Raw genomic sequence first — 24995 nt, 5'->3', positions numbered from 1 at the left:
CACATACACTAGGGTACACATGGACAATCACTGTGAAGCAGAAGCACTAGTTCTGGCGTCCTAAGTGAGGAAACAACCTGTTCACTAGAAGTGATCTGATTGCTGATGATCAGAAGAACAAGCAATGCTTCCTTTAATAAATTTTACAGGTACAGCACAAAATACATACCCAATACGCATCATCTTATATGTTTAAATATATTTAATGCCATGCTTACATGAGCTGCACTTTTATGAAAACTAGAACTGGTGAAAATGTGTTACTATTTCATAGAGGTGTGAAAACTGAAAATATACGAGCATATTAGCTACTCTAACAGATTAAAGAGAATCCATATCTAAGTAAGTGTAAACTCCCTACGTTAGGCAAACAAAATTTACATTGAAATATTTCAATATTTTAGAAAAAGCACTCAAATGCAAAGCTAGATTTTAGAAAGCGAAGTTTTCTACTTGTTGGGCTGATTTATATCACGATTAAAATCCAAAATGTAAATCAGTCCATTTTGCTGATGGTAGCCAGTAACCAACTATGCACAAGCTCCCAAAGACTGTCACAGTCTTCCCTAAAGCATGCCAACTTTTGGCATAAACCAAGGAAAAATGCTTTCATACCAATTTTGGGGGGCATTGTAGTAACCCTGAGGTTTGCCCACTACATTTTGTCTCATCCTTCCTATGGATTACTCTGGCTTGGGGATTAAATCGTAAGAAAAAGAAAATGTACATACCGGAGACTACTAACTTCACTCAGAGCAAAATTCAGCAGTTTAACCATTGGTGTGAAGCCTGTGCCTGCTGCCAATAAAAAGAGATCTTCTAAAGCTTGTACTTGTGACTTCTTGAAGTTACCTTCAGGATTGCTAATAGAAATACAGTCTCCTATATAACAAAAAACAGAACAAAAGGCCTTAAATGAGATGAAGAATTGGAATACTAGTTAACTATTTTTAAAGGTCCTTAATATTGCCTTCGCTCTTGTAGTATTAGGGCTCCTTCCAGGGGGTGTTCTCTCTCTCGCTCACTCTCTATAGTGTGAGAGATATATATATATATATTTATATATATATATCTCAATCAAACATGGATCATTTTTGTTAAAAGAACAGATGTTCAACTAAAACATCTTGTTTTGATGAATTTTACATGGTAACACTGACTTCAAAAATGTGCATATACTTATACATAAAGATCTGCATCATATGTGAAACAGGAAAGGAAGTATATCTCAAGTCTAATAAAACAGACCTAATTTCTTTACCCAAAAGTACAGAAAGCTGTTCTAAGAGTATATACAGAATCAAATACACGGTAATCAATGAAAATTAATGCTTGACACAGTTGATGTATCTAAATAGTTATACTTGGATATAAACCCATTTGGAAGATCAGCCAAGACAGCCTTACATAATGGACTGTTCCTAAATACAGCAAGGATGTGGCTGCAGGTTTGAGACACAGGAAACAATATTTTTTTTTAAAAGCTAAAAGTATGCACTGATCTATAACTGGGGAAACAATAAGAACATCACAATACCCATGACAGCAAATCTGCAAAGACAAAGCAACTGCTGCATAACCAAATAAAATCACATATACTTACCAATTTGTAGGTGGTCAAGTGCCTGTGTGAACAATCCACAGGAATAAATTTTAATCATTAAATATATATTTGCACTATCATGGCAAGATGGTTCTTTGAAATCCAGCAGCAAAAAAGGCAATAAAGGTGTGTATGGTTTTACTACCTCTGTCCCTAAACAGAAAACAAAAAAAGTAGCTAAAGAAATGTCCTTTATTCAGCAAATTTACTTCAAATGTTACAAATAACTTATATACCCCATACAAATAACACCATACTGTGTACTTTTAAGCAAGTATTTTATTTTCCACTGTAACATTTCTTATTAAAATAGTCTTCCATTCCCCTGACTAAAAATCTTCAGGCCACAGGACAGTATGTTATTTCTATACTCCTAAGCAATTCAAAACATTGGAAAAGGAGATCTATGGTCACTCCCAATGAACATCAAAATCTAACTATTACCATTCAGTTTCAAGTACCATAGCTTCCTTTTTTATTGAAATAACACATTTTTAATGCTTCATGATTATATTTTCTTCCACTATCATTTCAAAAAAATATTGCATAATAATGATAGAAAAAGACAGCAGAAGTTGCACACCGCACAGAATTGGTAGGAGTGGAGGGAGGACAAAACATGCTTTGCAATTAAAGGATATTTAACAATTCTTCTGAGTGTTCTGAGACAGTTTCTCTGCCATGCATAAATACAGCAATGCAAGTACCTGCATAACTGCCAATATGAAAGCTTTTTAAAAGTAAAAAAAGAAAAAAAAGGCAATTTTTTTTTTCTTTTGAGTTGGCCTTATCCAAAATTCTGAAGAGTAACACTTATAGTGCTTTTCTCAAGACACATTCCTCTCCACGGCTACTTCCTCACTTTAATGTTCTCATTAATATTGTCCAGCTGGAGTAGAAAGTAGTGTTACCAGGATGGCTATAACCCCCTTGGAACAACAACAAAAAATAGTAATAAAAAAAGAAAAAAAAGGACAGAAGCAACACTGAATCATAATACTCCACAACATGCCAGAAAAGCTGCAAACTAAAAGGAGCAGACTAATTATACATAACACACATACAATGAGCTTTCCTCTACTCAAAAATGAACAGCACTACTTGAGTAGAGAGAATATTTTAAACAAAGAGTTGGAAGGAGAGGAGACAATGAGGTCAATAGTAGAAGAGAATGACAAACACCTTGATATTTAGCGTTTTGGCAGTATTCACCCAGGCAGCTCATTACTAAGCAGTGACTGTGATCATGGAAGCGCAGACATTCTAACTACAGCTTTATATTAAAATAACCATGATTACGTTCTCTATTTTTCTTACCTGCAATGATTTGTTTGAGGTAAACATGTTGTCCGGTGGGAACCTGGAAACGAGTAGTCTTAGGCAACATAAAGCAGAAGAGCTTGGTGTCGTGGGTAACTTCTGTCTTAGAAACCAACTTGCATTTTCTGTAGAACAGTCCTAAAAACATATTTTACTTGTTATTTAAGCCTCAATCTGGCTTTCTGTTCTTATACAGCTTTTAATAAGAGATAGAGAAAGATAAAGAAATAAGTATTTCACTTTACACAGTTATAAAAACATTATAAACAGATGCTTCTTGTATCATTACTTCTAATTACTTTCCTGGTTTTGGGCTGAGGACTCAATTTAGAGCTTTATATTAGGCTCTTAGTAACAGACTGAATCTTTGAGTTATCAGTTAGCACAGACTGGGAAGTAAAAAAGCTCCCACATATTTAGAATATTCCACTTGTACCATATTGTATCTGCACTAAATTCTTCATACGATTACAGTATGAATGCACATATGCAGACCAAAGACAGTTTGAGCAATGCAAGGGAGAAGTAACAAAGACATGGCACCACGGTCTTCAGCAATGGACTGCCTAACCCTGCCCTGCATCCTGGCTATTTATTCAGCTGACTATCCTGCACTGTTGCAGTTTCATCACTATTAGTACAAAAAGTATTTCTAACACAGCTACCTACGCAGGAGCATTGACCCTTTTTGTGGAACAGAGCACATCAGCAAAAGTCTCCTCCAGCTCTGTTTCATCACCTGCTACTCAGTCCGCTTACAGTTATGATGTGATTAGTGCTGCCATACCTAAGGACATGCTGTAAATGCGAAAAGGAATGTCTACAATGCACTGTTCAAAATACGAAATGTTACAGCAGGTACTCAAATACTGACAGTATTTTAAAAATAGAAGCGTCCACATTTCCTGTAGAGTCTTTTAACCTTTAGATATACAAGTTTAAAAGCCTATCGGGATTCAACAGTAGAGAGCTTTGCACAACTGTTTAGGTTATGCAATATCAATACATAAATGCTTATACACAACATAAGCTGACACTAACACATGTACCTATACGCACAAAGTGCACCTTAGCATTATCAATATTTCAAACAAGAATTGTTACCTTTTGGCTAAAATCAATTATGAACTCCAGTTACCTGTTACATGCTTACTTAAATTGTCTACAAGGTCAGATGTAAATGACAAACATTTGTTTATGCAGCTATTTTGGAGGCAAGGACAAGAGTTTCAAATACAGCCTGTTTCAACCTGCGGCCTGCAGGTTGCACGAACAGTCCATCGATTAAATACTGTGCAAAAGGTAACTGAGGAAAAGCAAACATTGCAAATCACTACACAAGGGCTGCACTTCCACCAAAATTTCTCAAGAAACTGTCAAAAAAAAAAAAAAAAAATCAAGGAAAGACCCCTGCTTACTCAGAATAGCTATGAAAAACAGAAACATGTACATTCCTGTTAGCAATGGGGATGAAAAAAACAGCGGGGATGGGTGAAGGAACACCCCAGAATATTTAATTTAATTCAGGACAAAAGGGGAACAAACAGAAGGGCAACTCCACCAATACTTAATAGGATATTAAAGTAACATATTTTACCGTATATGTGCAATAGGCTAGGAGCAAAACCAGTTTGAGAGAAGAACCCTCTTACCCATAATAATCCCACATCTTTTATAAATTTCAACATAAAATGCTTAACAGACCCAGTGAATATTTTGAATTCACACCTCAAAATTTTACATGCTTATGTATCAGAATACTTGATCATGATACCCTTCCAACTACACTTTGTGCATTAAAGCAATTTCAGTGAAGCAGCATTTCATACCTTTCTCCTTTTTCTCACGTTATCAAAAAGCATTCAAGTCACTAACATAAATATCTGAGCTACTCATGAAAACAGGATGAGAGGCAAAGGACACAATCTATGGAAATGTGCTTCGATGCAGTCGGTCTTTCCGGAACACACCAATCTCTCAACTTTAAAGGCGTAAGTACAAAAACTTAGAGCCTCAGACTCGGAAAGAAATGTACAACACAGTGGTCAACATTTAATTAGCTATTGAAAAATATACAGCTTTACTTTGACATGTGATAAGGCAGACTGAAGTTAAACAGTCAGCTTTTGAACATACACAGGGAGAGGGCCAAAAGGGCTTTCGAGAAACAGGACAGTTGCAATAATGTCAGGAGCATGCTTATATTATAGAATGCAATTGCACAGAAATTTCTAATTTAGCTCTAAACAAGAAGCACAGTGATCACAGCAGTGCACTCAGGTTGTGTGTCAAGCTAGTACTTGATGCGGCACTTGAATATTATAATGTTACCACAATATGAATTCGTATATACATCTACTGCTTCTTGCAGACACATCAGCTCTTTCAGAGCTGCCTTTCATAACTTCACATGAGCTGCAGGACCAGGCAATCATGGCTCAAGTTACAAAGATACAGGATGCATCTATAGTAACAGCTGGAACCTGAGGCTTTTGTTTCTCCACTAAAGTTATTCCTGTATTGACTGACACAAGACCGCCCACTGTCTCCTCAGGGTCTGCTGAGGTTTTCATATAAACAGAAGTAATATTAAGCACACAGGTAGAGTGATGAGATGCAATATCCCTCAAGCAGTCTTCACCTTCCCCCGTTAGTTCCTCCCAGTCTTTCAGCGAACCTGAAAGATCTCCAATTCTACCACGGGACAAAATATTAAAACCCTTTAAGTCGAACCCTTTCAAGGAAAAACCCTGAACAGCTTTCACTAGACCAGAGAACACCCCTGAAAGAAATGAAATAAGACTACAGAAAACAAAGAAAATCCTGGGACATTCCAAATATGCCTAACATGCTCTGAAAAACATTAAAACAATTAGTAATGTGAGCATTTAACTGCTTACCTCTGTTCTTGCGTTTGATAAATGTGTTATGACTCTCCAAAGGCTGTCCCAGCATTTTCCAATGAACGTTATCTTTTTTCTTTAAGATAATCTCTACCTTCCCAACTTTTTCAGCAATATTTACTAAAAGAGGAAAGTGTTTCATATTATTAGTTTTAGTTACATTTTGTACAAAAAAATTTATTTTACTCCTCCATTATAATGAAACTCTAGAAGGACTGGTCATTTCTCAAAACACACAGAATTAATGTGTTAAATTAAAATACCAAATTAAATGTACTTCCAGCTATCTCCTTATAATATTAATCGGTATATTTAAAACAACAAGAACTACCTTAATATGCATAATTAGTGCATTGTATTTACTAATACACTGTGAAAAGCTTCACAGCCCATCTGGTCAAAAAAATGCTCATGAATTCAAAGTTCTCAATTACTGCAAATTGGTATAGACTAACAATATTTACTTCCTCCTGTCTATTAAAAGCCATTTGAATGAACAAACAAATTCTAAGAAAAATCTCAATCTAAGCAAAGAAAGGTTCACAAATACACAACAGAACTAATTTCTAATGATTTTAAAGTGTTTGATTTAATGGCTTAATTTGATTGTGTCAGAAACTGATAGTTAGCAAAAGTGTAAGCTATCTGATAAGCGAATACTCAGAGACACTGAAAAATAAACTGACATGCAACATCTGCCATTAAAAGATACAGAAGAAAAATGCTACAAGAGACAGAACTTACTAAAAAAGTCTTCTTCGACTGCATGATACAAGTCTGAAATAAAGAAAAAAAAATCCTTTCTTAAGGAGAGAAAAAAAGAAAGGTCACATTCTAGTCTTCACATATACATTCAGTTCAAGACTAGAAATACCAAGCGAACTAATGAGCCTAGCCTAGCACTCTGTGAATTTTTATCATGACTAGCACTCTGTGAATCTTTACCATGCCCTGAAAGTTCACTCTGTTGCATCGTACTAATCCCAGTGACTTCTGTCAGCTAACACGTAACACCAAGAAAGGCACTCATTTTCTCATTATTTTTACCAGTGACTCACGTAAAGCTACCCAATCTACATTTATCAAAATAATTTAATTTCCCATTTTTGAATAAGGGCATTATAATAATCATCAGCAACACACACTTGGTAACAATGTCATGCAAAGTTTTTCCTCTTCCATTTCTTATTACACCTTATTCTACATAGCTTAGGACATCAAATGAGAAATCGTATAAAAAATAAAGTATATGTTAAAAATGAAGGTATGTGACTTGACAGTGTATTTACTTTACATTGAAGTATTTCTAAGTAATCTGCTCTCATGGAAGACGTAAAATGTAAATTGGTATATGTAAAATACACTGTGTGTGGTCTGTGAGAGGTTTTTAAAAAAACAGAATGCAAATTCAGTATTTTCAACTGCAAATTAAAGTACCTACCAACTTCTAAGACATATGAGTAGTCATTCACGATGATCTCTCCCCTTAATCTTTTGTCTTGACAGTCAACTATCACCAGCTCTGCATTCATATCCTTACATCAGCAAGGAAAAGGAACATTATTTTAGTAAAAGTTGTCCCCAAATTCAAGCTGGATCTGTGATCGATCTTGTAATTCTCCTTTTCATAAAATACACTTACCTTCTGCTTAGTATATATAACAATGGTGACCATACCATCTGTTTGGAACCAGTCATAACTGTAAAATAAAAAATACAGGAAAGAAAAAATACCAAAATACATTTAACAAGCAGCTTTCAAGCAGAGCTTCTTTCATGAAGTTACAAGCTAAATACATTGTTCATTGTGCTTTGAAGAGGTAATTGCAGAGCAAATCATTTTCAAAATAACATTAAAATAAGAGAAGTGTAATTACCCATCCTGATAGTTAGCACACTGTAGCTAAAATTACATTGTCTTACTCAACAAGCACATGCATCCTCTTTGCCACACATGAACTTTCCTAACAAGGTGGTCAAAACCTCCAGACAAGAAGTTTTCCACCCCCCACACCACAGAGCAGCAGTCTCCTTCATCTCCCCAAATCAAGATTTTACATTCCTATGTTCCAAAGCCTCCCAAACCTTGTAATAAATCTGGGGTAAGCCTGAGAAACAGGAAGCACACCCTTGTCATGCTAATTGTTTACACCGCCTTACACTTGCCAATAAGTTCCCAACACCTCTTTGGCACAACATACTTATCTTCAACCCCAGGAAAGCTTTTCGTTTCTTTCCCCCTTTTCATGGGGGCCATACATCTGACAATCATATGATGCCTGGCTCTCCACCATACAGCATCTGTATTGCTCATCTGACTCTGGTATCACGAAGGCTGCAATCCCAGTCAATGAAAGTCAACTCTGTCCCCACAACTAGGATAACACCTCACATCTACATTACTACCGTCTTCTTCCTTCCCTCTTGTCCTGATCACTGCTGCCTAGTGTTGAGGGTCTTGGAGCAGGAAGGCAGACGGGGAGGGAAGACACCCCCTCCAGCAGACACTCCTGGTAGCCAACATGTTCTAGGCTGCCCACCTGCCTGCCACAAACCTGAACACATCTGACACGCATGGGAAAAAAGGCAGGGGTGGGTGGGGAGCACGTTCCAATTAATCACAAGCCACAGTTTACCCACACCATTTTAAATGACTGCATGTAACTAGCCCAGAGATAGCATATGCACAGCAGACCTTGATGTAAAGTGAAAAAGTGAACCTCAGGGTCTCAAGGCATCATGGAGTAAAATGACAACAGCAGGCATGTCACAGTAGTTTAATCAGGGCCTGTTTTTCTTTGCATTTGCAAACTGTGAAAGCTTGAATATAGCTACCATACCTTAATATGCTCCAGTTTGAAATGAGGTACTTTTCCAAGATGTGCTAACTCATATGTTTATGGACAAATAACTGAAGTAAAAAAAGTAATCGGCCCAGGCAAAATCACTTTCCAGGAGTTACCACAAGAAGCAAGGTTGAGGACACTGAATACAAACCGTACATTTATATACAATGCAGGGCAGTACAAGTGTTAGAAAACAGCAGACCAAGACAGGAAACATGCATTGTCATCTGCCCATAAGGTCAATATGACCTTGGGCAAGTCATTTAAATCCGGAACTTGAACTTTCCTACTTTTAAGATGATGATAATGACATAGATCCATTTAGGTAAAACACTAAGCTAAATATGGAAGAAGTTGCTTGCATTCAGTAAGAACTGCATGGAGTTATTAAACAGTATGTTCAACAGACAATGAATAAGAAAGGTATACCTTGGAGTTAAATCTTTAGCAGAAGCAGCCAGTAGCTTCTTTTCAGGAAGCATACCTACAAAGGACAGACAGTCATTAAAACATCTGCAGTGATGTTCACTTATTAGAAACCATAATCGTAAATTTAATATTTATATGCTAAATACTATTCCTCAATATTCGGTGGCTTTATTTCCACAGATGTACAAAGGCATTCACATAGTTTTTTGGTGTTTTTATTCAGCACTTGCTCTTGGAGAGCAGGGTCCTAAAACATGAAGTTCTATTTCAGAAGTTAAGAATTCCATATACCACAGAATCTGTATGCACAGACTTTCTAAGACATGTAACTTGGTCTCTGTTTCATCTGTCACTGGCTTGTGCTTTCACATTTTGTGACAGCGAAACAGAGAAAAAAAGTTGTCTTAATTAATTTACTTTAACAGAACTATTTGTTTATAAAATACAGATCAATGAATTCAATCTCAAATATCAAGTCTAACCTAATTCACAAGTAAAATTTCACATTAGCCAATGGAGCAGAGATTTCAGCCGTAATCTTTCTACTTTGTGCTTTTATAGGAATCTTTGCAGAATTCAGCTACTTGCTTTGAACATTAAACATCATGGAACAGTCTGAATAAGCCTACCCTGGGAGGCAACACTTGTTCAATCTTTGCACAGCAAAACTTGTTTCTGGCCTAAGGGAAACGGAACATATTTGGAAGAACTTGAGCAGAGATAATGGGTTCAAGCAAGTAGCAGTCCTCCACCAACTTTGATACAAGGAAATTGTATAGAATCATGATGGAGAAAGATGCACAGACTCAAGTATGATATGATTTGTAACACCACATGTATAGCAGGAATTTTACTGGACAGTGGTTAGGCAGAGGTGTAAGATAATAGTTGGTAAGTCATGTTCTTATTACAAAAGGATGGTTATTTTAAAGCTTAGGGCAAGGAGCAGAGATTTCATACCAGAGAGGCCATTTCTATGAGATATGCATTCTCCTAAAAACACAGGGACATAAAACCAATTCTTTATTCCATTCCTCTAAGAACAAAGGTGGTCTTGGGCTGAGCAGTCTTTCTAATTAATCATATTGTAGAAATGGTTGCTTTCTAGAATCTTCAGTGCATTCAAGGGCAAACCTTGTAAACCAGAAATGGCTATGCATAAAATATAATTAATGTATGAATTTTCTCATTGACTTAGTTCCTTATCTTCTAAACATCAGTAAGTTTTATAGTCTGACTACAAGTTTAAACACAGAAATTAAGTGATTCCATCATGTGGGAAGTATATAAAAACAAAGAGGCCCATTCTGGTCTAATCCAATCTGTCAAAATGATGGATTATCCAGATGGAGGAATTACCCCCTACCAATTAATACTTGCTGGAATTTCTTACACTGTTATCCTTAATTACCCCCATGTACACACCATCTGTGAGTCAGCAGCTGCCAAGGAAGCTAAGAGCCAAACAGTCAGATCACTGCAAAGGAAAAACAACCACCTAATGATAAAACCCCTGTCAATGTCTAAGCCCTTCTTAGAGATATTGATACCAGACTGGTATCGCTTAGATGGGCTTAGACTGGCCTCTACAGTTAAGAGGAGATAAGGTGTGTGTGCCTGCCCTGAAAGAGGGTGGAAGTCCTAATCACAAAAAGAGTTTTGGAGTGTTCTGAGTAAATTTGTAATAAACTGTATCACACTTTGGATTAGCTATAATCAGGTTGCAATACCATATTTACCTGACAGGTATCAGAAAGTCTTTTTGACTGAACATCTCTCAAGGGAAACAAAAGCTACTACTGGACATGAGTAAGGTTATTAAAAATATAGATAGCATATTATTGTGACGTTTCTTTAGAAGTCTTGTTTTGAAGTGACCTTGTACTGAAATTCAGTCATATTCACTCCTTGCTTTTGCAGGGCAATTAAAATATGAATGGCCAGAATAAAACAGAACAATCCAGCAAACCAAGCACTTTGTGAGGTTTTCTGAAATACTCTAAGATGTTGCATGAATACCACGGGACCAGATGGGATACATGCAAGCATGACAAGGAAGCTGGCCAGTATCACTGTGAGGCCACTCCTATCTTTGAAAGGCCATGGTGATCAGTGGACATTCCCAGTTAGCGGAAAAAAGACAGATAGCCCACCCATCTTCAAGAAAGATGAGATGAAAGATCCAGGGAACTACAGTCAGGCTAACCTCAGCCCCTGGAACTGTTAGGAAGTAAATTCTTATGGAAGCCATATCCAGGCACTTGAAGGACAAGAAAGAATCTTCTCAAAGGCAAATCATGCTTGACCAACCTGATTGCCTTCTGCGATGGGATGACTGTCTCTTGGATGAGTGGAAAGCATTGAATGTCATTTATCTTGGAGTTTAGCAAGGGTATTGACAGTCTCTCTCATATTATCCTTGTAGCCACACTGGAGAGATCTAGCAGACTACAGCATGGGTGGAAAATTAGCAGGACTGCCAGTCTCAAAAGGTTGTGATCAACAGTACGAAGTCCAACTGGTGGCTGGTTACAGCTGGCATTCCCTAGGGAATACCAATACTGTTTGGCATCTGCATGAGCAACCTGAAGGATGCACTCTGTCCCACTGTCAAGCTGTCTGTAGACAATACCAAGTGAGGGGAAGCAGTCCAAACACTGAAGGTTATGGCTACCATTGAAAGGGACCCTGACAGACTGAAGAAATGGACCTACAAAAGCTGCAGGAAGTTCAAAAGCAAATGTAAAATTTTGCAGCTGGGACAAAATATCCTCATGCAACAAAGTAGGCTGGGGGCCTGACTGCATAGAAAACAGCTTTGCAGAAAGGATCTGGAGACCTAGCAGACAACAAGCTAAACTTGAGCCAGCACTGCATCCTTGTCGTGAAGGTGACCAACTGCATCCTGGGCAAGAGTGTAGCCAGCAGTTTGAGAGGAGTGATTCTTCCTTTCTATTCTACCCTATCCTATCCTTCCTCTCTATTCTACTTGCACGACTGCATCTGGAGTGCTGTGTCCAGTTTTGGCTCCCCAATGCAAGACAGACATTGATACACCAGTGCAAGGCCAGCACAGTCACCAAGACAGTCAGCAGCTGGAGCACAGGACATATGCAGTGAGGCCGAGAGAACTGGCTTTATTCAGCCTGCAGAAGAAGAGGCTAAGGGGGAAATCTAACTTCAGTCTTCAGCTGCCTAAACAGAAGGAAGGGGGAATACAGAGAAGACAGCCAGGCTTCTCAGAGGGGCACAGCAGAAGGAAAAGAGGCAATGGACAAGTAGGCGTAAAGAAAATTCTGATTACATATGGGGGGGTGGGGTGGGGGCTCTTTCCCATAAGGGTGGGGCTGCTCCTGAGCAATCTGATTTAGCATCAAAGTTCACCCTTCTGGTTCCCCAGAACAGGGGACCAGACCAGACAACCTTCAGATGTTCCTTCCAACCTAAATTATTTTAGGATTCCATGAAAGCTTTATGTATCTTTTGTTTTCTTTATTCTAAGAAGGCCCAGAACAGACCTGCCGTATCTGAATACTCCATATATTACTAAGAAGAACAGGAACACTACTTAAAAGAAACTCTAAATAATTCCAGCTTGTTCAGCTACTAGAGTTTGCTTTCTGTACTTGAAGCTCTAGAATATCTCCTCCCACCACCCTTTTCCACATCATGTGTTTTTTTCAAGTTATGATGTGCATATTCTGAAATGCCACCAGATCATTTTCCACCATCTGGTGGAACTGCCCAAGTCATTTATTTTACTGTTAATATTACAGAAATCATCATCTTAATAGTTTGCATATATGGAAAATCTCAGTTTAGCTCAAAGGTGCAAGGCTGAAAAGATCATGTTTAGAATATATATTTGATACTGTGCTTAAAGTTCCTGGGAGAGGAAGCATTTTGAAATTCTGATGTCTTTTGTTGGAACCTCAAGTACCAACAGATGACCAGGAGCACATTAGGCTTCACCTTCAAGACTACATCACTAACAATATATTCTGGCAACTTCTGCCTAACTTTACACATAATTGATGTATTTAACAAAAAAGAGAAGGCTATATTTAACAAATATTTATATATTTAATTATTAATATATATTTATTTATGTTTATATAATTGACCTAAGCACACTACATAATAGAATTATTATTTACACATTTTAGATTGGTAGAACAAAAGTGTCTTCGTTAGTGTCAACAACTTCCTAAAAACCACAGTCCGTGCCATAGGCTTCTCTTTTCCACCTTCAGACAGCAATGTTTATTTCTAGTCTCATTTAGACTTAAATTTACAAGAGCTAGGCACTGAGATACAACTGAATATGAAAAACTCATAGAATGTAAAACAAAATAAATAAAAAATACCCTCAACTGCTAATGTCAGTATCAAAATCTTCAGGGACTGACTTTTCCTGTTTTGAAGAAAGTCTTGCCAGAGAGGTAGGCTGAATACAACAAACAGGTTTTATTTAAAATTCCTTTTTTTTTTTTTGGCACTTTTGCAGGAAACTACAATCAGAAGCTGGAAATACACAACATTTTCTATGTCTTCCAACAATTCACATGACCTGGATGAAAAAAACCCAGCATATCTAGAAGCAGGCAGGGAAGCCAGACAGGAAGAGAGAAGGAATATCACTTACTTTTCTTTTCCTGGATCTACCATCAACATAAACCTCTAACCTCAAACCTCCCTTTTCCGTACTATTCCACTGCCATCTTTCAACACTTTTAAGCACTGAATTCACCACACCTGATCAGGATTTTGCCTCCCACAGATTACTACCACCTCAACATCAGACTGAAATATATAAACAGACAGAAGTCTGATAAATGCTCCTCATTTAATAATCACATTCAAATAAATTGAAGATTTGCTCCCCACCTTGCCCCAGGTTAAACACTTACCATTAAGCTGTTTCTTCTCTTCAGATATAGAAGAAATCTCTACAAGTATTAAGAAAAATAACAGTGACCAAGACAGTGAAGTTGGCAGGCACACAGCACACTAAAGAAATGAGCCAAATTAAGGATCCCCAAATATAACCTCCAGAACAAAAAAAGATTGACAAGGATGCTTCAGCAATCAAGATCCTCAGATTAAATACAGCACTGAATACCATTACAAAATACTCTGTATAACTGAAAAAATACTATGTCAAAAATGCCAAAAGTTGCACAGCACTTAAGGGTAGGAAGTACAAGAACTCTTACCTGACCCTGCAAAACAAACAACACAGATTACCTTGTGCAGTTATAAACTTCATAGCCAAGAAGCTTGCAAAGCTTGCTAAATCTGTCAGACTTTAAGTGACACTTGTCTCAAGTCAGCATGTAGCAGTCACTGAATCTGATCTACAACTTCTAAACCTACTAAGCCCAATCCTTGGCAGAAACCCAGGGAAAAAAAATCTTCCTATAAGCTCCTTCTGTCAAATGGCTTTATTATTTGGAAAGTTATTACCTGACCTTTTCATGAAAACTACAGTATTCTGCAACAGCCTTCAAAAAAAAAAAAATTAATACTAGGAGGAGGATGGATAAGAGGATAAAGGCCAGTAAGTGTGTGAATACATAGCGTCAATTCATATGTAACAATACTCAAGGGCAGAGGCATAGTGCCTCTCAGACAAATATCTTTCTCCTGCTTACAACAATATCAGGGGGAAATTAGCCATCTGGATGTGCCCAAGCTGCTTTCTGCCTCTGTATACCAGGACATTTTGAGATATGCATGTAAAGACCCTTTTTATATTCTTTATGACAGTCAGGTTTCGGTAAGTGAAAGAATCTGATTTGTTGTTCCTGCTCCCTTTTATGAAAAACAAGATTTGGATGGCTCTGCCCTACTATGGGCTTCCGAACCCCTCCCACTGGTCTCCATCACGCCAAACAGTATTTGAGGAAAAATGCCATTGTGAGAGAAATTAAGGAAAGGCTTTGGGAGCAATGCACCAAGCATACAATATTGCAAAGGGACTTCATGAAAGCCTCTGATAAAGGTTGCTCTTGGCATACTCTGTTGTGCCACTGTGGGATGAAAACACTCTAAGATGAATGAGACAGTTCCCCCAACGCTTTTGTTTCAGGCTGTTTCTCTCTGTATTCTGCCATATCCCATTTCAAGCATTCTACTAAGATGAGCAAGCCACTTACAAAAACTCAGTGCTGATTAAAGTTCAATTTTTGTGTTCGAAATTCTACTCTCATTTCACTGCATTTTAACATGCTGCACAAAAATCAGCATTCCAAATTTAAGGACAGATGTTAGATGCATTTTCAAGATACAGTCCTACCTCCCTTCCTTGGATCACACTTACAGCTCTCAGCCCATCCTGACTGACTTAATAATCCAAACTAGTACATACATTCCAATATACAAGCTTTGTTACCACAGAAGTAACATACAGGCATATACTAAGATGTGCCTGTGACGAACATCAGCAGGAGTAAAAGATACTGGATGATAAAGTAATGTCTGTGCTAACATCTAGAGCTGAGTACCCTGAATGGATGGTAAGCAGAATAATGGCAAAAAGTCTGAAACCGTAAAGGATCTCTGAGGGAGAGGGAAGGAGGAAGGAGACACTGAAATCGTATCTCACACACTTGGTTATTGCTGTAGTTACCGCACATGCCTTCTCACCACCTACAACCCTACACATTCCAGGGCACAGCTACAACCCTCCACTCTTCTGCAACATTACAGAAAAATCTCCTATTAGTCACTATCGTATCAGCAAGCAGCATTCCCAAAGACCAGCCAGCAAAAAGCCAGTGATCACCAACATTTACAGAATACTTTTCTTTCATACAAAAACCCTAGAATATGCAAGGGCAAGTTTAAGCTTCCTTAGAAATTCAGTGAGCAAATAATGGTACCATCCAAAAAACTTCTAGAACCTAGGAAATACAGAACTAAGCTAAACAGTCACAAAACTTCCAGCAATGCTGCAACAAACCCATATTTGACGTGTCAGCACCATATTGAAACTATACCAAACAGTAAGTACCAATGCTTGCAATACTGTCAAAGGCTCACTCTGTGCCACAAAAAGAAAACAATTTATACTATAATTCAAAGTCCCGTCTTTCCTCTGTACATATTGTCCCATTTAATGCTAAACTCAAAAGCATATACCTTAGCTCTGTACTTTATTCTTCCATTTTCAAACCCAAATTTTGCTGAACTCAGTCTTATAGAAGGACATAACGTAAGAATTTTTGCTGTCCAATAGTGAAGTTCATCAATCCCATTCTTCATAATTCACTATTCAGAAGAGGAGGATATAAAACCCACCATGAACCAAAGTAAGCTTCTAGAATTTTGCGCTGAAGAATCTTCCTTCAAGCAAGATGTCCCTGATGGTCATTTTTGCCTTTCTACTTTTATTTTATGTAGGGATAGTAATAATTCAATTGACAAATGCAGTTTTGCCTGGGTATGTATTAAAGACTAATTACTAAACTAAATCTGGATTGCTGAGGCAGACCCATTACTGCTGCTTTTTCCAATAAGCATTCAGCAAATCCAGTCTGATAGGTTTCATTTTTAATTAAGTGAAATTACATTTTTTTTCAAGCCTGAAATGGCCAAAAGACACACAGACAACAGAACCATTTTCATACAGCCAGCAATGTTTTAACCTGCAAATTTTACTACAGCTAAATGGATGGAGCAGTCCTATTAGAGAGGAAGGCAAAAGAAGAAAAAGTAAACAGCAGAAAATGGACCGACATAGCTAGCAGAAGCAAAGATACATTTATTTTTTATTCACTGCCTGTCACAAGAATTCCCACCAGTTGCAGAAAAGTTAGACTTATGAAATCAAAAAAACCAATGGGGGTTTACTTTTAAATTTCTAACACAGCTGACAAAGTGGCAGTAATTCATCTGTAACACCTCAACTCCATTAGCTCTGAAGCAGTTATTCTGTCTTGATCTGTTCACACATTGCAACATGCAGCTTAAAAACTCCACAACAGAATTAGCTACCTAGCAACGTGAAACATAAAATCCTATTTTCCCTTCATAAGAGCAGAGATAAAGAAATTCAACCTAACTGTAAGGCAAAGCAATCCAAGTGCTGAGCAAGTATGAAATGTGTTTTGTCAGAGCTTGAAGAGCATCATGCAAGAGAGAGCTTAATTTGTGAACCACAGGATGCCACAAAATTAGGAAAAAAAACATCACCAGCATTTTAAGATAATTCAGTCTTGTTGTCTTGGCTCAAAGGAGCCTGTTTTATTAGCAAAATTTTCTCCAAGTTAACTTAAACTCTAGAAGACCCAGTAAAGGATTTGGGGAAGAATTACTGTCTATCGCGTGCATTCAAATAACTTAATATACATGCAACTTTCCAGACATACATCTGGCACTGAAGCCACAACAGTGGAAATATTATATGAAAAGCCTCACTTTTATTTCTGTATGCTCTAAATTATACCCAAGAGCGGCCCATGACAGCTTGTCCTCCAGGACTTGAAGAAGAAAAAGGGTTCCTTGCCAAGGTGGGAGAACATACACCCCCCCCACACCCACCCACCCACTCATCCTGTTTTCTGGTGACTAAAAACGAAAGAAGAAATGTAGAAGTACATTACATATAAAAGTCTCCATTTATAAAACATTTTCATCTTCATCTACATGCTGTCAGAAGACTAAATATATGCAACAATCTTCATCTCTGTGCCAGAATACAGACTCTCCTCATAAATACAATGATTTAGGATTTCACACAACTTCCAGATAACTTTGGAAAAAAAATCAGAAATTTAATTCTAAAAACACTCACCTTTTGGAACAGCAATAGGCTTGAGAGCCATTCTTCCAACAAGACACTCCTTCAGCATGGATTCATAATTGACCCAACGGTGAACCTATATTAAAAAAATTGGTTTTCACCAAATTTGTAATTCCTACTATGTTGTTCTTCTATGCAGTGAAATACCATACCAAAAGAGTTCATTTTTTGTACAACGGCCAATATTAATTTAGCAGAAGTTTGTTTAACCCAGACACTTATTGTTCAATTATTCAGTACTTATTTTTACTTCTGTTACAAATAGTATGTATTTAAATTTAAAAAAATATGACCTTGAAAAGCAGACAGTAGCTTAATTTATTAATTTTATGCTTTGCAGTATTTGAAGACCACAGTCTTGAGCTATAGGAAATTATACAAAGATTACAGAAGGGCTTTTTTACAATGTTTACAGCACCTCAACTTGTGCTTTATGTAATTAAAAGTACCTGAATAGGTCTTTACCACAAGCAGAATTAGCTTTTTCTAGATACAGATGATGCAAAAAAGGAGCAGCTGATGAAGGAAAGAAAGACACCATATAACAGTTTAGATACATCAACATCTCCTACAAGCTTGGTGTATTTCTGTTTATTTCTTACAAACACTGAATCATTGGGAAATAATCAATTTCAGAAAGTCAAACAAAGTGAAGAAAAAGCAGTAGCTTTACAGATCAGAACTGGAGAGCTTTCATAGGAAATGGATAGCAAAAAGCCAATTCTGATAAGACAGGCAGGATAACATCATGAGAAGACAAAAGGAAACAGAGTGAAACACGACCAATTTGAATGGTATGTAGAGATTTAAAAAACAAAAAATGAAAAAGAAAAAACCACACCTTTCAGACTGGAAAAGCTGAGGAAATGAGACAAGGATGTCCCATCTACAAGCAGTGGTTTCCTAGTATACAGAAAATGGAATGAAATGAAGGATTTTTGAACTACAGTTAACTTTTCAGAACTTACTCTGAGAAACACTAGCAACCTACCAAACATTTAAATAGATCAGTATCTGACCAACACAGAATGCTAAAACAGGGGGATAACAATGGAAATGCCTCCCAAAGAGAAAAGATATCAACCAGCAACAGAAGTGTGAAGAACATTATGAATCTGAACACCATTTGCCACTCCTAGGCAAAGAGTAGCAAGTATGTACGTGAACTTAGAAATAATTTGATGGGCTTCTGAAAATGCATTGTGAGTAAGAAGTACCAGAATGGCATTTCTCTTCTAACAAGATTCCTATTTCTGAAGATACCACACAATACCTGACAAACAGTGATCCAAATTGAGAATTTCAGGCCACAATTTGATACTGGATGAACTTTTAGAAGAGGAACTCCAAGTTTCTTTAAACTAGAGATGCTTTGTGACCAATGGAGAATTACGTCTGAATTCAGCACTTCATTTGCAAAAGGATTAACCAAAAGTAAACTGAACAAAACAAAGCAAAAAGGCTTCATCACATCTTTCCTTTGTTAATATGCATTGCTAAAAACATTGTGCAAATAGTGTACTGTGACATAAGAACTGTAAAGAGATAGAAGTACTTCTCCTTTCTCCTCTGTCCTTGTTTCTCAAAACACATGAACAAAAGAGACTTAAAGAATGTTTCTAAAAAAAAGATACCAACTCAGTGAATCACCTCTTAGAGTGCATTTGTACAGCACTAGGTTTGCATGGGATTCCTTACAGAAAGCACACCCATGCTGCAGACCCTTTAAGAGTTTTTTCAGAACATCTAAAAGCAAAGGGTAAACAAAGAAAAGACTCCAAATGTCATTTTATGATTTGTTCACAATCAGTTTATAGCAGTGCCAGTAGTTTTTCTTAGTACCTTGTTAACTGATAATGCAGTAAGCAAGTTAATAGACAAAAGAATCCTACAAGCATTTGTCAAAAAGTGAATACGCTCCAAGAAGACAATGCCTCTCAAAAGATAGCAGGTAGTCGATGCAGAAATTTATTACGAAGGAGGTATCTCAAATTGTTGCTAACTTTATTTCTACTTCAGCTAAACAACAAATAATTTAATAAAGTGGTCAAATCAAAGTATCATCTGAGCAATGTAAAATGACATCTCCATAATCTTTTGATACTAGATTTAAACCATATGCTACTTTCAGCACATTTTAGCGCAATTCTGAACACAAATCCATTGACTTTCCTTAACCTTGAAAAAGTTTAAATCACAATTTCCACAGGGATGCCCTAAAAATAAAGAGAAAACGTGCATTTTTCAAAATACCTTTTGGTGAGCAAGTCATTCACTGCCAGCTGTTCTCACCTGATCAAAGAGATCTGTACCATCCGTTCCCGCTGCTTTCATTAGTTCATCCTCTCCACCAGGATGATATTCCATGTATGGAGTGACATTATATACAAGTCCTGGGGAAAATGGAATATAAATACCTGTGAGCAAATTTCTAAGACCACTATAACTATTTTTCCATCACCAAAAACAATGTAAAAATCAATGTATACTAAATAGTGTGTAATGGCAAACAGTAAGCATCATCAGAATGAATGGTCTGACTTTCCAAAAACAGAAACATAAATTACACAGTCATATACATCAGAAGATATATCTTATCAAATGGAGATGTCACTCCTACAAAGTCATACCACTTGTCCCAGTGAATATCTGGGGAAACCTACAGGGTCAAGACTAACTAAAAAGCACTTGAAGTTGCACATGTTCTATCCTGGCTATGGGGTAAAAAAGGAAGAGACCGATTTAAACAGGGACATAACACTGACCCAGTTCGTGCACAAATTTGTCTTCCCTTTCCTTTCCAATTAAGTTATTTCTAAAGTGCTTTCATAGTTTATTCCACATGTAAATGGTTGCAGGGAAGCAACACCCACAGAGAGGAACAGTCTCCCATAAGGAAAAACAGCCACCACTGGCAACAAGACTTCCATCTTTCAGATTCAGCAACATAAACTATACATACCCTGTACTCCCTAAAGGCTTCTAACACTGATAACATTTTTGTCCCAGGAAAAGCACATTCTTTCTACATGAGTACTATTCTTAGTATTTCCAGTGATATAAAACAGTGCTTTACAGCCTGAAAAGATGAAGTCTAATTATTGTTGCCAAGCAACTGAAGTAATTAAAGCTTGGAGAATGCAACTAGAAATAGGTTTAACTGCAGACATACCCCTGCTTAGAGAACTAATATAGGTCTGCCTAGTAGAACATTTGAAGTTATATAAAATTAGCAAAGTAGGAAGCTACCAAAAGTGGAACTGTGCCAGCGCTCACATAAGAAGCTTTTAACTCCTTAAAAAATGTGCCTTCTTCAGAGAGAGGTAGGTACTGAGCACTGGGTGGGGTGGAGGGCAGTCAGTGAATACGACACATAGCTAGGACTATCCTATTTCATAACAACAGCCCTCCAAGTTCTCCCCCATTTACCTCTCCAAGAAAGAACAAAGAAATGATTTTTGCACATTTTACTGACCTGGTCTTCTGATGACTGTATCCACTATGCCATCTTGTGTGCGGCACTGATTACTGCACACAAGAAAATATATTTGTAAAAATCTAAATAGTTAGGACCTCCTGAATGTTAGCCTAACATTCAATTTACCAACAAACTTGCACGAGTAAAAGAAATCTCATTTATATACCCTTTACTCGCTTCTTTTTTAAACCCCTGGCAACCCACTTTATATATCTGTGGCCTATATGACAATTTTCTTTGATGACCACCTTACTAGTTTCTGAACAGAGGTAGTTCCTGATCTTCTTTTACTTCACACCCTTCTCATGATTTTCTGCTTTTTCCTGTAGAGATGCAGTCTAACTACACCAACGCAAAGAATTCATTTAGTTTTTCTACAATGGTGTAATTTTACAACTTATCCACATATCATGTCAACAGATAATCTACCAGGATTCTCAATCACGCTGTTTTCTCAGTATTAGTTTTAAGACAAAGAAAAGGTGGAGATGTGAAAATTAAAGACAGATGCAAAAGCAGCATGATGGAGTTTTTGTAAAAATGAACCTTAGAGATGCAGCCTAGGGGGAATAAGAGATTAAAAACCAAACAGAAGTATTCTTAAGCAGTAATTCTGTCTGCAGTAGTAAGTGTCCTTTTTTGTGAGGGAAATAAGCACTGATCTCCATAGTAAACCACCTTTCTTGAGTTCTCCTTCTGTTATAGTTTTGCTGGTATGTGCAAGAACAGCACACATAGGGCATTAACAATTTTACTATTTTGTTCAAGAAAGCTAGTGTTGAGTGACGTTTTACCCTCACTTTCACTCTCATTCCCTTCAACCCCCAACACAACCACACTGTCACCCTTGTAAAGAAATTCTCAAATTTCTTTCGATAGTTCAGAGTTGACATCATGGCAATTATCAAAGCTGTTCCTTACTAGGTGAAAGAAGTTACCACTGACATGAAGCACTTTTCCTAAAGAAAGATCACATTAGCCACTCTGGTCCCTCTTGATTTATCTTCATAGAAGTACTGTTATCATAACAAATTTAAGGCCACATTAGCATATTTTAGTCTCTAAAGAATGACTAAACCGAAGAGCAAACATTTTGCTTCTCTCTGTAAGAAAAATGGGAACTTCACCTTCAGCACTGAAAAACCTCTTCTAGCTAAACTACTGCTCCAAACCACCTTTAACACATTGTTAATTCTAGTTATAATGATTTCAACTTTTGAGCTAAAATTTCTTAAAAGTATTTACATAAAAAGCATGGCTTTGTTACCACAGGTATTTGTTCTTAGAGGCAACAACTGCTCTGTATGGCAGCTGTCATTTGCCTTTCTGAATTTTATGATGAGGAAGTAGTGTATGGGTTTACACACACTTATTTCCCAAAGGCTGCTGCACAGATCTGAATAACATCTTTAGAAGTTATGTCTTCAGACATTTTAAAGTGATCACTAAAACTCTTCAACTGCTAAGGACACTAAACACTTCAAGACTGAGGAGTGTCAGCGTATGTCAGCATTTTCAATGTCTTATTCTTGCTAAGCTCCTGCTGTTTGAGCATCACCTGTAATCATATGTTTTATTATTTTCATATACAAGCAAAAAACAGGAGTAAAATATGCTCACTTTGAAGACTTAAGAAAGGCTTAGAAACAGAAAAATTTTTTGCTACATAAGATCTCTAACTCAAACAAAATTGCATCCTGTTATGTTGAAATTGCATCTGGCCTAAATGTAGCGCCTGTTGTTTTTTGGTGGGTTTTTTTTTTGTGCAGAACAGACACTAGCCAAAAACATGTAGAAGAAACATCACAGCAACCAACCTCTTATACATATCCAGCAGTCCTCCTTTTTGTTGTGCTTAGCAAGCTCATCTTCAGTCACTTCAATTAGCCTCCCTTTCAAACCAGCCAAGTCTTTCCCACTTTTAGTTAGTCGAATCCAATCCATAAGACTCCTTCCTGGTTTTAAAGGTACCTGAAAAGTAGTAAACGTGTAAACTCTACGGAAAGAGACAAGCCATTTAAAACACTTTTCTAAACTCTCGAAGAGGACTCAGGCAAAAGAGAAACAACACAACTGATATTCTTCACTGATATTTGGGACCCCTATACAGCAGTAAGGCTGGTTAAGGAAGCTTCCTATTTAGTAACCCAAGCAAGGAAGTTCTCAAATACCAACAAACATTAAGACAACTCTGAAGATATCAAGTTCTCCTGTAGCTACAGTACTAAGAAGTTTTATCAGTGACATTTTAGCTATGGCCTGGAAACCTGAGAGCAGCAATAAAACAGCAAATCATTCAGAAAGAACAGAAATTTGAAAATCAAGGTTAAGTAGGAAAAGGCATTTGAAATTTCACCTTCATGGTATTCAGTGAGACTTTCTACAAGTCCTACAGCAGCTAGAAAACTCACCCAGGGAAAGCTGGGGGGGAAGCACTCTAGCTGACCACAGACACACTAGCCACGGCCTGCCCTCAAGGCAGAACGAGATCCTAAGGATTCCTCTCACCTTCCTCTCCGACAGCACCCCGGAGCGGGAGCCCTTTTGATCTAAATTCTAACTGACAGTTCAGGGTTAAAGAATCACAGTCTTGCACAGCTGCAGCGGAATCCAACATAACACTAAAGCACATATAGATGCGAGTTACTTGACGCTATTCTAGTCTAAGAGTTCAGGTCCCAAGCGTTCTGAGCATGATTTCCACAGATACACACAAACACTGAGCGGCCTCAAAGCACCCCAAAGGTGAACGCCCAAATGCAAACTTTAAGTCGCGTGCCATAGTTTTAAGCTAAAAGCCATCTCCAGCAGAGCTGCACAACAGGAAAGCCAGGACGGCCTGGGCAGGAAGCGTCACCATCACCACCTTCAGAAGGAGAAGTAAGGCAGCGGCTGAGGCGGTATCAGGCCCTACCGCCGCTTCGCTTTTCCGCTCGCCGCTGCCACCGGCGTACGAGCAGCTCGAGGCAGCGGAAAGGGCCTTGCGAAACACGGCGCCCCGGCCCAGCGGCCAAGCGCGGGGGGGGGTGGGGGGGAGCAGCGCTCGGCACGGGGGTAACGCCCGGGAGCCGGACAACCGCCGGGGCCGGGCCCGCAGCCCCGCAGCCCCGCGCACGGCAGGCGGGGGCCCAAACGGCGGCCAGGCCCTGCGGCGGCGCAGGGAGGCCGCTCCGGTGCCCACCCCCACCCCCACCCCCGGCGCGCGCGAGCCGCCCCTACCTTGCTGCGGCCGCCCGCCGCCGCGCGCTGCTGGGAGCGGGGGGCGGGGAAGGCCGGCGGCGGCACGTTCAGCATCGTGCTGCCCACCGCACCGCGCCGCGGCCTGCGGGCGCCGGGCGCGCGGCAAACGGCGCACGCGCGGCGCGGGGGGCGGGGCGTGCAGGTGCGCAGCGCCGCCCCGGGCGCGGCGGTGCCGCGTGACGCAGCCGCTCGCTCCGAAGCGGCGGCGGCCGAGCGCGGCGGTTTGACCGTCCGCGCTGCCCTCTCGGCCCGAGGGGTGATGCCGCGGCGCGGTTCCCATGGCGGGTGCTAAGGACAAGGGCGAAGCGCAGCCGGTGAGGATTGTTCCTGGGTGGCTCGTATGCCGTTGCACCGAAGTTAGCTTTACAGC

At 38.7% G+C, this 24995-nt stretch overlaps 1 protein-coding gene across 3 annotated transcripts in view; it reads right to left on the bottom strand.

The window, feature by feature from the left end:
- Window positions 1-24747, bottom strand: part of LOC112995867 (cytochrome b5 reductase 4) — a 33132-nt gene extending 8385 nt beyond the window's left edge. The window contains exons 1-13 of one of the 3 annotated variants that reach the window (XM_064508735.1): window positions 24605-24747; window positions 23203-23356; window positions 20200-20300; window positions 17899-17983; window positions 14012-14050; window positions 9102-9156; window positions 7469-7526; window positions 7268-7361; window positions 6571-6603; window positions 5824-5946; window positions 2921-3061; window positions 1604-1756; window positions 732-882 (exon numbers count right to left, since the gene is read on the bottom strand). In XM_064508735.1, the coding sequence (XP_064364805.1) occupies window positions 732-882; window positions 1604-1756; window positions 2921-3061; window positions 5824-5946; window positions 6571-6603; window positions 7268-7361; window positions 7469-7526; window positions 9102-9156; window positions 14012-14050; window positions 17899-17983; window positions 20200-20300; window positions 23203-23356; window positions 24605-24679 (1262 nt within the window). In that variant the 5' untranslated portion in view covers window positions 24680-24747. Of the gene's footprint in view, window positions 1-731; window positions 883-1603; window positions 1757-2920; window positions 3062-5823; window positions 5947-6570; window positions 6604-7267; window positions 7362-7468; window positions 7527-9101; window positions 9157-14011; window positions 14051-17898; window positions 17984-20199; window positions 20301-21382; window positions 21436-23202; window positions 23357-24604 lie in introns of those variants that run through there. The other 2 variants (XM_064508737.1, XM_064508736.1) reach the window with 2 other exon arrangements.
- Between the last annotated feature and the right edge of the window lie 248 nt (window positions 24748-24995).

This window comes from Dromaius novaehollandiae, chromosome 3, assembly GCF_036370855.1.
Source record: "Dromaius novaehollandiae isolate bDroNov1 chromosome 3, bDroNov1.hap1, whole genome shotgun sequence".
NCBI lineage: Eukaryota > Metazoa > Chordata > Aves > Casuariiformes > Dromaiidae > Dromaius > Dromaius novaehollandiae.
Note: the sequence above shows the minus strand (reverse complement) of the source record. Positions and strands in the feature narration are given on the sequence as shown.